Source organism: Onychostruthus taczanowskii, unplaced genomic scaffold, assembly GCF_017590055.1.
Source record: "Onychostruthus taczanowskii isolate IOZ18803 unplaced genomic scaffold, ASM1759005v1 scaffold36, whole genome shotgun sequence".
NCBI lineage: Eukaryota > Metazoa > Chordata > Aves > Passeriformes > Passeridae > Onychostruthus > Onychostruthus taczanowskii.
In genome coordinates, this window is record NW_024501015.1 from 4,609,034 (window position 1) to 4,622,956 (window position 13,923).

General features: G+C 37.2%; 1 protein-coding gene across 6 annotated transcripts in view; it reads right to left on the reverse strand.

Annotated features, from left to right (window-relative positions):
• SATB1 (SATB homeobox 1) overlaps positions 1-13,923 on the reverse strand; it is a 73,887-nt gene that overhangs the window by 46,469 nt on the left and 13,495 nt on the right. For all 6 annotated transcript variants that reach the window (XM_041411516.1, XM_041411515.1, XM_041411519.1 and 3 more), the window contains one exon: positions 92-203. In XM_041411516.1, the coding sequence (XP_041267450.1) occupies positions 92-203 (112 nt within the window). The remainder of the gene's footprint in view (positions 1-91; positions 204-13,923) is intronic.

Below are 13,923 nucleotides of genomic sequence, written 5' to 3' on the forward strand. Positions count from 1 at the left end.
AACTGGCTTCTTATATGACTGTGACAGACCTCAATGTGACACATAATGGTATGTAACCACCATCAAGGCAATTTTTTTTTTTTTTGCTTACCCATCATAACTTTTGCCTTCTTGAAATGTTTATACCACCTTCCAAATTCCTGACATTTTGCTGCTGAGACATTTGCATAGTAAGTGCTGTTCACAATGGAAGAAATCATACTCTGTGTGAAAAGGGGAGAAGAAAAAAAAAATCTGTAATACAGAGCAGTACAAGTCAAAGCACAAATTATTTCAATTGTTGAACCAATATATTTTTAAAGTTTGAGAACCATGTTGCATTTTAAATCCTATGACCCAAAGCCTTTTAAAAAACTCATTAACTGAGCATGAAAACAAACCAAGGTATATTGTAAATGGGAGCAAAAATAGCAGATATACTAAAGGAAGAACGAAGTTATCGACCAAGAAACATCATGCAATGGGATGGGCTCTAGACAGAAGACGCTAATCTTGAAAGTGAATTTTGTTCATCCTATTTCTGCTTTTAAATTTGATTGACCCTTCACACACCCACACAGGCATGTAATTCTTACACTGCCTTTACAAATGCAAGCAGTGACCCAAGTTACCCATGTCCAATTCCTCTGTGCCACTTATCACACAGCAGACACTAAAAAAATCATATGATAAAACTTGATCTGAATGACCTATGAGCAGGATAAAATATGGGGTTTATAGCAGAATAAAATATGTATCTAATAACCCAAGATAAACCCTTGCTTTTCCTAAACAGGGTATTTTAAGTGATTTGCAAAAACAGGCTTATGAAAAGCTTATTGTCATGTCTAATTCTGTAACTGAATATTAGCTGTAAAATAGACCAAAGGAAGATCAAGATGATTTTTTTCTCTAAGGTTCTCGAGATATCAGATAGCTACAGTGAGAAATTTACCTTCTGCTCAGTTTTGACCAATTTTAAAATAGTGGAATTTACAATGCATAAAACTTTCAGTTCCAGTACATTCTTTCACAAATCAATTAAGACTAAGCCTTGCAAAATGAGATAATGCTCCAACTTGAAAATTATACTTAGTATATGATATATGAACAACAAAATTAGCAAATATAATTTCAACAGACTGAACTTTGCCACCCTTTAAATTTCTATGTGGAAAGTAGTTACTTTTGGCTTAACTGCAAGAATTGTCCAGTGTATCAAAACAGCAATGACAGTCAAGAAGACAAAGCCTTGATTATTACATTTTTTCACTATTCAGCATGTAACGTTTAGATATATTTGTGGTGTCTGAAAAATCATTTAGAGCATCAACCCTTTGTTACACCAACTACAGTAGCCATTGGAAGGAAGAGCCTGGAGTAAAAGTGCAAAAAATGTTTCTTTAAGTTCTTCTCTTAAAAGGCTAGTTCAATTTCTGACTAAAAGTACCTTCCTTACTGATCTTAGTGAAGTTCATTATAACCATTTTCTAAGGCATTGCTCAGTAGCAAGCTGTTCATGGAGGCTCAGAACTGCTAGAGTGAGGCAGCATTATTTATGCCAAATGTAGATATCCATACCTACCAGGCAGGTATTTTTATGTTTCTCCCAATCACCAAAATTCTTGCCATTTCTTGATACTAATCTGGCATTTCTGAAACTAGCTATAAGTCTTTTGTTAGTGGTATAAGGGGAGGGTGAAATTTTAGTAGAGCACCACAAGTCTAGCCTGAATGACCAGAACAAAGATCAGCTGATACCAATTCCAGTTTCCAATATAACAGCAGTATACTTAAGGTGTAATATGTATAAAATAATCTTTTAAGCTCTTTTATAGATTAAACCACCTTAAACATGGGCACATGATGCATAAGGTGTGATTTTAAAAGTCCTGTGGATCTGAATTGGCAAATTATATGACTGCACAGACTACTACAGAAACTGCAGATCTGTATGTGCAAAATAGGGAATTGCACCTGTCAGAGGCCATCATCCCACACCAGCTCATGTGTATTTTGCAGATGTCATTTAGACTTCAAGGTGGGTTTCTCTTATTTTACTTTGCCCCTTTCAGATGTGTTCTCCTGCCTAAGTAACTTAAAGTATGAAAACACGTATATTAATTTTAGTAAATTACCTATTATTGAAGATGTTTGTCTAAGATTACCTAGTGCTCCCTTCCATGTCATTTTACAAAAACAATACACAAATGGCATGGCAGTTTGCAACACATCCCCTGCTTCTTCAGGAATAAATTTAATGCAGTTACTTTACAACCAAATAGGGGACTGGTCTGTTTAAGAAACACTGCTGGGAGTTTTAGCTTCTCTGACACAATGTGAATTTCAAGCTTTGATGGCTAACACTGTGATGTTACTCCTGCTCTTCAAAGTAGATTAAAAAAAAAAAAAAAAGACAGACATTATGAACACATTTAAAAATGAAAATTATCCTGCATTTTCTTTGAGAACACTTCATGCAAACATTCAAGTGATATTACCTACGCTAAGAATCCTCATCAGGAGGAATCAATGATTTATTTACTAATTCACTGAAGGCAAAATTTTACAAGCCAGATAAAATATTATTACCTTGTTAACTCAGAAAATATCTTGACAACACTGAATTTCATTGTTTCTATTCTTTATTTATTGTCATCAAACGTGCAGTCACATCAGAGTAGAGAGATGCACTTGGCTATAGAAATTTCCTGTTGCTATAGAATTCTTGTACATTGTAATGCCAATCTACATATATAAATGTCTGGTATGCTTCTGACCTAAAACTTAATATTAACCCCAGGAGTTAGTGGTCTTCAGAGGTTCGCTATCTAGACTGAAGGCATACTGATGCTTTTCATATTACCCGGGTCATTACAAATGAGGAGTTCCCCACATCTTGAATTATCAATAATCAAAATAAAAATTATTGTATGTGAAGTACATCATCTCCTGGTACTACTGCACATATCCTCCTTATCTGTGAGGCACAGAGGCAGATGCCCTCCCCATAGAAGGTTGACGAATATAAATATATCATACAAATATTCAAATGCATCACATACATCACTCATAATCAGACTTATTTTTCACATGTTGCAAACAAAATTGAGAGAATGCAAAAACTGGTCACAGATACACAATCTTAACTTATCTCCTTCTAGTTTATCCCTGAAAGTAAATTGTGAGCCTCCAAGATCTCAAATTTCCCTCTTTTTTCCTCTCCCTTATCTCCCTTCCCCCAACCACATCACTTGCAGTCATGTTCTGAGAATCGGGAGATCTCATCTGAAATGGTGCCACCTTCACAGAAATCCCACTATTCTGGAATGATACCATCTGCTGCAGCCCAAGTGCTCTTTTTTTAGCCAAATAAGTTAATTATAATTAGGCATCCAACAACTGTGTGAAGGTAGGGGTAGAATTTGTTCTGAGGTTCAGCTGAGGTTCACCCAGCATAGATTGAACCAAATCCCATTTTCTCTGGAAGATTAAATACCCGAGATTAAATACCAGACACCATCTTTTTCTCAAAGAAGTTGGGGAACTCCCTGGGGAAATATCATAAATCTCAAGCAGGAATCGTTTCATATGCCCATCAAACAAAACCCAATAAAATGGTAGCATCAGACACCTTTTGTTTTGTGCCAGAATCTAACACAAGGTGCATCCTGCAAGATATGGGAAGGACCCGAGCCTTTCATGCCGGCTCATTGCTGCAGCCACTGCTGCAGGTGCTTCAAGGGAGGCATTTCTGAGTCATTGCCTCTAATACTGCTCTTCAACCAGGTGAAGTGTTGCTCGATCATCACTAAAAGTATACTGTTGTCCTTTTTGCAAAACAACAAAAACAATGTTAATCAGGTTAATTCAATCATCTAAACCAAAACTGTTCATGCTTTTCTGCCAAATCAACCAACCACAGCAAAATCTGTTATCAGTGATTGCTCAGCTTCCAGTCAAAAAAGCTTTTAACCCCCACAGTCCCAAAACTTCCACTAAATAACCTTAAAATTATTTTTATATGGGCAGAATAAGGTTGTTTTCATGCCTCATGAAGGGGTACTTGGTTTGCAGTATTTACACAGAGCAAATACATGCTAACAGACTTAGGAGAGAGTAACAGACACAGCAGCTTCCTAGAACAACTCGGCTGAATTAGATATCAGGGATTCCTTTGCAATTTAAACATTTTTCTCAAAAGAAGCACTGTAACCAAAACTTATTTAGGCCTTCCAGGTTGTTTAACTAGGAAAAAAAAAATCTGAGCTTTTTCACAACTCATTCATTGGTGTTTAAAGCTTCAAGCCTGCTCAGTGGAAGGGGCAAGGGCTGCAACAACTTATTTACACAATTATCTAAATACGATTAAACAGCTGATGGACAAATATTAAACTGGAAAATGTATAGTCATTTCAGCTTAATGTAATCCCCTTTCTGTAAACACCCAAGATGATTTTTTTTCAACCAGAACAGTCCTGACATCTCATAAGCCTAAGGGTGAATAGCAAGAGATTGTTTTTGATAGTTATAAATATTCAAAAGACATGCAGACCATCTGCTTTCATAATACAGGTAAAGCAAGACTGAAATGGTGACTGCTGTATAAAAATGGTTCTTTTAACAAAGTCTTCCTCTTCTCGAAAACTATAAAGACAGATGTCAAAAACTGTTTACACAGGGTAATCAGGAGCGTGCAAAATGTAATATTCCTTTTACACACAGTGCTTGCTAAAGAGATTTTTTTTTCTTTTTCTTCCCATCTGTGTGTTGCAACACATTTCTACAAGTTAAAAACATTTTTTCAAACAGAGATCTCATGAATACCCAAAAACATGCTATCTGGTTTCTGAATGCTAATTAATTTCAACTAAGGAATCTGATTTTTTTTTTTCTGTAGAAAGGAATGCATGCTTTTGAAATGGAGTATTTCAACAATGACAGACACTGAAAACAGAACACCCCACAAGTTTAATTTTGCACTAGTTTGACACTGGCTATTTTCACAACTGTTTTACATTCAAACTCGCATCTGCTAAATCTGGCTATAAGACAGGCAGCAACTATCCTCTCACCTTTCAAATGAGATTTTATTTATGTTTTACTATTTATCAAGTTTTTCAGTGTAAAGCCTTGTAACAACATAATGGTTTTGTAAAGTGGTAAGTAGAAGATACCTCATCTTACAAGCAGAGTATGAACGGTGCTGCCCATAAACCTTACAGTCAAATTTCAGAGCTGAAACACTAATCTTGACAGTACCCTTTTAATGCATTATATTAATGGTACAGAGGCGTTAAGCACCTTTTTTATAATTCTCAATAAAATTAACATTTACTGAACAATCTGTCAAACCACTGGCTCCATTTTTTAAAGCCAAACTTTTAAGACCCTATTCTATTTTGTCTCCCATAAATCCTCTGCTTTACATCCATAGACACCAGCAGGGAGGCATGTTCCAATGCTGCAAACTTAACATGCTTTTTTAAAAAAAAGTAAAAGAGAAAAGCTATGAGCCTTTGTCCCTAGATCTAGTTTGAATAGTGATAAAGTTGCAGAACAGAACTTAAAGATTTAGGGGCAGATGGAGGGGGGATCTTTCCAAAAAGGACAGAGGAACTTTGTTTCTCCTATTCTAGTCACTATCAGTGGCTTTTGTTTGCATGGAAATAGCAAGTATCAGTTCTAACAGAAGCCGAACTCTTATGAGCGCTTATTTCTCAGGAAGCTCCATGTTAACCTTTTTTCAAATGAGAAGGGAACATTCAAACCCAACCCGATAACACAAGATTATCCCCAAATCAAAAGATTTTAGCCTGCCTTAGCCTATGCCAGCCCACGTACTGCAAAAACCCAACCAGAGCAAAATGTCGTTCCTAGTGTTCTGGCATGTCAGAGAAATATCATCTGCCATTCTGAATAAAAGCAGACCAAATATATGCAGCCACTAGCTGGTTTTTGGACAAGAAATCCTGACATGGACAGTTTAACTGTGTACAAAGAATTATGTTAAATTCCTTGGTCCATTAGCTTGAACTATAGCAAATAATGCAATGGAATTTGCTGTCATATGCCCTATAAACATGTAGGATCAGGCAAAAACCCACAGATGGACAGAGAAGAAAAAAACTTTTGTTTGTGCCTTTGGCATTGCACTTGGATGGCTATCTGACCTCCATACTGTTGCCAGGGTCAGGAGAATAAGGATCTGTATGGCAAACGCTGGTCATATAAGTTAAAACTGAATAAAAGGCAGATTTACAGTGACGGCATAAGCTTTTCTTCCAATACATCATATGCCTTTCCTCCTTTCTCGTATCCTTGAAAAACTGAAATTATCTCCTCCTCCTTTTCTGTCTTATGTTGTCTTTAAGTATTATAAATGTATGTATTAATGTAAACATAGAGCTACATTGGTGTAATGAGGGAAGATATAAAACTAAAAGAACCCAAATTATACATACATATATACACATATATTTATATATGGATAGAAATATACCCACACAAGGGAAGATTTTGAAAATCAGAAATGAGGATTCAGCATCTGAAGGAACTGATCCTTGCACTATTTTTACCATTCTGTAATGTAAATTCCCAGTTGCTGCATGACAGAGCAGCATTCTCCCAATGTTTTCTGAGCATCTCCCACTGATGGATATAAATAAAGCTCAAATAAAAAGCTGCTTCCCAAGATACTACTCTTATATATACAAAGGTTAAAAGCTTAAAAGAGAGAAAGATAGGTAGGTGGGAAATGTTAATTCAGATTTGAAGAACTTCATAACTGCGTTACAAGCTTCATGGCACAGTGCCTTAGACTAAAAAAAAAAAAAAAAAAGAAAGAAAATGAAGTCACAACCTCAACCTATAAAAGATAAGGAGACATAACGCATTTTTGTCTTCATTGTCAGATGTCCAACACAAATCTTTTTAAGAATCCTGATTTTACTGCACACGATTTGTAAATGGCAGATACTTAGAAGTAAAAGTCCTGGCTAAACCCTTCCTAAAAACAACTTGGATAAAATACAGAATGCAAAATAACCAGTATTCAATAAGTTAATTCTTGGTTTACTTCATGGAATAAAAATGAAATTGAGGGGTGAGTTATTACACCCCAAGATTTTGATTATGCAAATGCCTTTGCCAGCAGAGCTCTGAAATTTGAGAGCTGCATGAGGAAGAAACGTGCTATCCATTTCAGCCAGGAATCCATTTGAAAGGGCTGTTATGAAATGAATAGATTGCTTTAAACTTCTCTTTCAGCTTAAGCTGGGGATGCATGTTTTCAGAAGCCCTCCCCATTGGTGTCCACCACAACACCATCTTGGGGTGTACAGACAGAATTTCTGCTGGATGAAGACAAACCCAGAAGCCATGCTCCAACCTGGGCTGGACTTTAGGTCCACAGAACCAGAATTAAGCTACTCCACAGTAAGATACATCCCTCGTTACCAGTTCTGTGTGGTGACAGCCTCAGCCTCTCTCCAGAAGGCTGCTGTTCCGACACTAGGCTATGTACTACATGAAGCCTGTGCACCAGCAGTCACCTCTTCTTGGGATGGAATGAATGGGACTAGGGGAAACTAGAAACTAAGAGGACAATCTGAATAATCCAAGATACAAACCAGCATTTCTTGTATGTGAATAAAGAGGTAGGTGGAGTCTTGGAGACCTCACAGACTGGTTTGGTGAAAATACGAGACACCTTCAGCATTCCTCTCTGGTGGATTGCTTTTCTTTCCAACCACTCCGTTCCAACCAGGTCAGAGTACTTCTGCCTTGTTTCCTATCTAGGATGCTAGTCCCAATGAACATGCTTTCAAATACTAACCTAATGCAAATGCTTTGTGTGATACAAGACATTTTAGACCTATTAACGCATTAAAGTTAGCTTCGTGCATACTAGAATTTTCTACAAACCTGCAGTATATACCTACTCCTGATAGACATGTTGATAATTGCACTATTTTCACCCAGCCACAATGTTTGTTTTCATTTTAGTTTTTGCTTAATATTATCCACCATGTTAAGGAAGATTGCCTTTCTGGGAAATAGGACATGATTTTCAGCAAGTCTCTTCTCAGATTCCACTGTTCTGCTAAGCAAAGCATCAGATGTCTGGCATGAAGTTGAGCCCTAAGGCACAATGTCCAGACAAGAAGTCATCAGACTCAGTAGCACTAACAGTTGTCTTGCTGAATTTCTTTTGGTGTTAAGGATAAGCCTTTCCTTTGATCTCTTTTCCATTTTCTACATAAGTTTTTGCAGATTTTTAAAATCTAAGAGGCCATTTTGAGCATCCATTTTGGAATCTATATAAAATGAGACCCTAGAACTTCATCCAGCAATTTCCGAGTTCAGCCAAGTTACCAGCGGCTGAGCTAGAGAAATCATCAAGTATTTATCTGAAGACTTCTTGTGCTGGATCTTTCATCACATCCATTGTAATCTCTTTCTGTAACCTCTAAATGTACCTTTCATGTACCTTTTTTCTTTCTTTTTTTAAATGTATGACTAGCTTTTTGAACTTCATTGATTTCTGCTCCTAGTGAGTGCATTTCTCATGCCTCTGATTGCTTGCTTAAATACCCCTCTAGTGCCAAATGCAACATCCCTTATCTATCCTTTGTTTAAATGGTTAAGTCTCAGTTCTACTGTTTCATGTCACATGCCTCTTTATGAACCACATGTACATTTGATTATTCTTAATCATATAGACCCAAATTCTATGAGGGATGTGCTGCTAAAAGCACACGAACACATTTTTTTCTGTACTGAGAAAAACATGAAAATTTGTCAGGAGAAAAGTAATTTATAGTATGAAATTCGCTACAGATTCTTAACTTTTGCTATGTAAAATTGTAAAGGCAACAATGTAAGCAGCTGTGTTAGCCAAGGTATTAGTTTTGCCTCTGTGTTACTATCTTTCACTAGCAAGAGTTTGTGAAAAGTGTAAACGCTCTGAAGAATTCATAAAAAGACCCAAGATTCAATGAAGGTATCTCAAAAGAGAAATGTTCCAGCTAGCTTTCCAAGCGGAATATGTATGTGCACTTTAGGGTTCTATTTACTAAATTTTTCTTGAGTAGTCATTGCATTAACATTAAAATATATAAAATAAAAAAAAAAAATTAGCAGAATTAGACTTAGCACATAAAGATCCTCCTTACAAGAAATGCAGAGTAAGGAACACACATTTAGGAGCTCAGGGATATGCGAGCTAGCACATATATCTTGGTGGAATTTTATTGTGATATATACACATAAATACAAAAAATACATACACAAACTTTAAAATTCTAAGGAAGTCCCAATATACTGATTCAAATACAAACACCTTAGGTAAACTTATGGAGCTCAAGTCTTCTCTCTGGCTCTAGAAAGGCCATTGATACCAATGTCCTTTGCATGTGTCTCAGTTTTTCATCAACACAAAACCCATCCTTCTCCCTGACAGTTTACTGTATATTATCAAATCCCTTGGAACAGAGGCACAGTCCCTCTTCTGGTGCAAGCTTATAGAGGAACTGCAGTTCTGAGTGTAGGAAATCTTGGTACTTAAAAAACAAAATAAAAATAAGTGAGACAGGTGTATATGAGGAGAACGTTTCATCCTTTCCCACTTCTGGGGAACAGAACTTTCCCTTTTGAGCAGTTTACGGCTTTGAGCGAGGCACATAGGAGGCTGCTACTGTCCTGAAAAACCTGTCCTCTGATCACTGCTGCAAGACACCAGCGGAATCTGATACCATTTGTGCTGCTCTTAAGGAAGTGTCCAAGGAAAGAGAGACAAAGCTCACCCTTGCCTTAGGGTTCTCCTACCATGGTTCTTGGATATAAAAAGGAAGAATTTAATCACTAATTAAAAAAGAAGAAAAGTGGTGATGGTGGGGGAGCAAGCTTTGAGAGTTTTGCTCAGTCTGAGAAACTCATCTCTTTTCTTCTAAGTCATGATTATAAGTGAAGGCATGCAATGAGTCCAGTCTGACAAGGTGAGAGTTGCATATCTCTAAACACTGCCTCTCAACAAGTGGGTCCTGTTTGCTTTTGCTCCTGCCAGGTAAAAATTATTATCAATGCAAGTAATTTTTCCCTGGCTCATCTTTATGCCTACACCCCTGCGTCCCCTAACACAGATGTACCTCAGCTTCAAATCTGCTGACAGTGACGCTACAGCACCTACAGAATTTGCTCAGCTTTTCGGTAGGTTTTATAACCCTGTGCCTCCCACCACTGCTAGTAATAACTGAACCAGTCAGAGAAGGTCTCTGCAAACCAGTCACAGCAGTGATTAAGATGTAGACATACATATCTCCTTGCCCTTTAAATAGAAGGCTTAATTGGCGATGTGGATCGCAGCTTTCTAATGGACAGAAATTAAACTCCATTTAATTCCTGAGCAGACACTTCCAATGCACAAGGTTTACCACACATTTGGAGTGGGGAGGGAGGGGGGAAGGAAGGAGCCGCATGCACAACTCTCTCTACCTCTGACAATCACTGAGGAAAAGCAACATGAGGACCAGAATGGCGTAAGTGTGGCAGGTGTGAATTGACCTGCACTGGCAAAGCTGCGAGCTGGGAAACTTGCAAATCACATGATTGTGCAATACTTGGCTCCAGTCAGTGCTATCGTGTTCTTTATTAAAAAAAAAAAAAAAATCTTAAAGACATGTACATCAAGTTAAGGGATTAACTGTCAAGTGACATTACCGAAAATAGAGACAATATATTTCTTTATTGTTAATGAAATTCAGTTAAAAGTGAAGGAAGTGATAAAGAATGTACTGTTTTGTAATGTATTTTACATAAGAACGTAATATAGAAAGGGAAGTGCAATTAAATCTTAATGTGGACTTTTTTATTTTTAGTTTATCATCTGGTTTACATTTTGAGCCCCTTTGCAGCAGTAAATTATGCTGGTATTTCTTAGGGAATAACTGCCATGTTAATTTAGTTTAATAAAATAACTGACAGAAAAGGGGGAAAATAAGCAAGAAAAGACAGTTCCCCCCCCCCCCGCCTTATCTTTAGCTAAGTATTCAAATGCTTTCTATATGAATTGTCCGTGGTCCAACTCCAGTACCATGTAATAATACAATACATTACAACACAGTACAATGCAATCTTGGGTTTCTGTAGCGCCCTTCATGCAAGCATCCCAGGGTGCTTTACAATCATTATGAGTTAAAATTAAAACTGAAGCACATACAATTCCTAATAGAATCATTTTAAAAATGCTAAACAGAACAAATAACTTTTAAGTCTAGATTTAAAAGTCCCAACAGCCAAGCTTTCCTTACTTCAATTGGCAATGAGTTCCAAAGCTAGGGAGCAAAGCGACTAAAGGCTCTCTCATGTTATGTTAAAGGATCTCTCATGTTGTTTATACTTGTGCAGTACTCCACAGCCAAAAATTTGCCAATAAGAAGAAAAAAAAAAATTATTTGCAATCTTGCTTTAAAGAACACTGGAGAAGTGGTTTGTTAACTCTCTAATAAAATTATGGAAAAAAGAAATGAATCAGGGTTAGCACTTGGCCGTGACTGTGTTAAGAGTTATGCAAGAAACATGAACGAATACGAATGAATACAAAATTCTGTAAAAGTGTATCACTTGACTGCCTCTCAACACACTAAATGTACCCAGAAGAAAAAAAAAAAACAACAAAAAAACAAAAAAAACCCCCATAGTTATGTGTATTTACAAAAAGAAGAACATCGCTACAAATATTTAAAATGCAAGTTATTCTATATACCATTCTCAGGATATTCTATATAGCATTCTCAGGAACACTGAGTGAAAACAGAAGTCAAGTACGGCTCAGTTCTACAATGCAAGCATGCTTTAGGAGGAAAACGTATCAGAAGAAAATGATCTGTGTTCCTTTTTCGTCCTGTAACTTCCCTAAAACTTGAAGTCCATATGATACAGATAATCATTCACGTGACACAGTTCTCAAAATTGCCAAGATACAATCAAAAATGGTTGGTAACAGTCCCAAAAAAGCATTAATTTTGTACTTTTCACAAGAGAGCCTGGTGGAGGACAGGTGCTTATAACTCCTGACTTTAGGAGTGTAAAAACAAAATTGAAAAAATCAAACAACAACAAAAAAAACCCTCAACACCAGCATCATTCCTCTCTTGGACTCCTCCACTTTTCAGAAGCAGATCACATTACAGCACAGATAGCAAGGGACATGCTGACACCTTACAGACACTCCTGAAGTGAGACACTGCATTTATTTGAAGAACAAAACATGTTTTCCCCCTCCTCCCACAATAATTTTAGGCCTCATAACTGTTTTGGAAAGTGACTTTACATCCTTGTTATACTTAATTCTAAAAAAGAGGCAGAAAAACCCAGCTGTATATTTTCACCTTTAATAGGGTGCTACGCAGATAAAACAGTTGCAGATAGACTGGTGTAGCTTTAACACTGAGAGTGTTTAGGTGCATCTAAAGAACATAAATCAATGATCAAACGATCAGTCGACTGAAAGGCTGAGTACCCTGTGAATGTCCTCACACAGCTCTACCCAAATACCTATGACACAAATCTTGCTCATCCCGTCAGCAATGGGCTCTGCAGTGCCCATTCTATCTGGATGACTAAAAATTCTAGGCACAAAATTTAACAGTTAATTGCAAATGTTTTAAAAATCCAGATACCATGTCAGCTTGAAGAGACATCACAGTGAATGCTCTTGAGCAACTGGGGGGTGGGTTGAAAAGTCGTGCCTGCCAAAAGCTGAGCCCAGGCCCTCAAGGATTTACTTCCCCGAAATAATTAATGACATCTTTAAAATCTAAAGTACAGTAACTTCTAAAGCAGAAAAAAGACCTGCATTCCTCACTCAGGTTATTAATTATTGGGGGAGGGGAGGAAGACAGAAGAGACTTACAAGAAACAAAGAAATCCAAGGACTTGATCTCAGGTCTAGGCAGGTAAAATTGAAAGGGGAGGGGGCAAAAAACACCTTTTGGTTTAGTAAAGCATGAATAAAAAACTGCTCATAAAAAGTATTATATTTTGGCAACTCTTAATAGCTCATTCCTTGATTATCTATAGGTACAGAAATTTTAATTTTAGCAAACACAACTTTTTTTTGTTAGGATTTTGGAAGGGTGGATCAGAGCAGCAGTGTGGAATCATGAGACGATTTCTGTTGAGCTGCCTATTTGCTGTGATGGCCAAGTGCCTTCACATCAGGTGAACTGAGAAACACTGATGTTCAAGAAAGCTTTCCGTCTGTTGTCTCTGCCAGATCAAAACAGCATGCAAATTCAGGGCAGAGTATCTGAACAGAAAGGAAGGTATATGGTCTATACCGGGCCCATGTCAGGTGAAGAGAATCATTCACTACAGCATGAAAGCTTGTTAAAAATGCAGTCAGGATAGTTATATTTGTCACAAGTGCAAAGCTATGCAGACTTGGGTATCGTACCAGCACTTGTACTGTGTATGCATACATTTCATGCAATGCAAGCATACATCCCATCCCTCTGACTGAAAAAACGCTATTCCCTTATCACCAAGAGCAAAATTATGTAAATGACATTACAGGCGGGGAAAGGGGGGAACACACAAATATCTTCCAAAAATTTCAACATTGTCTGTAAACTACTATGTCCCCAAGTATCACAGCCTCTGGATATATTGTTTTGAAATACTACGTGTCCCCTACACAATATTTAACAAAAAGCCATTGAGATTTGAGATTCTACTCTATATCAGGCCTGGAATTTCTCATCTATAATGTACTGACTCGTGGTTGTCCTGAGAGTCAGACTAGATACAAAGAGTCTCAAAGGATGAGCAAAAGGGAGGGGAAAAAAATCCCCAACCAAATACCTTCACATTTCAGGATACTACAGGATAAAAAAAAAGAATACCTTGTTTCAGAAGTGCTTTTGCAGTGCTTTGTTAGTGCCT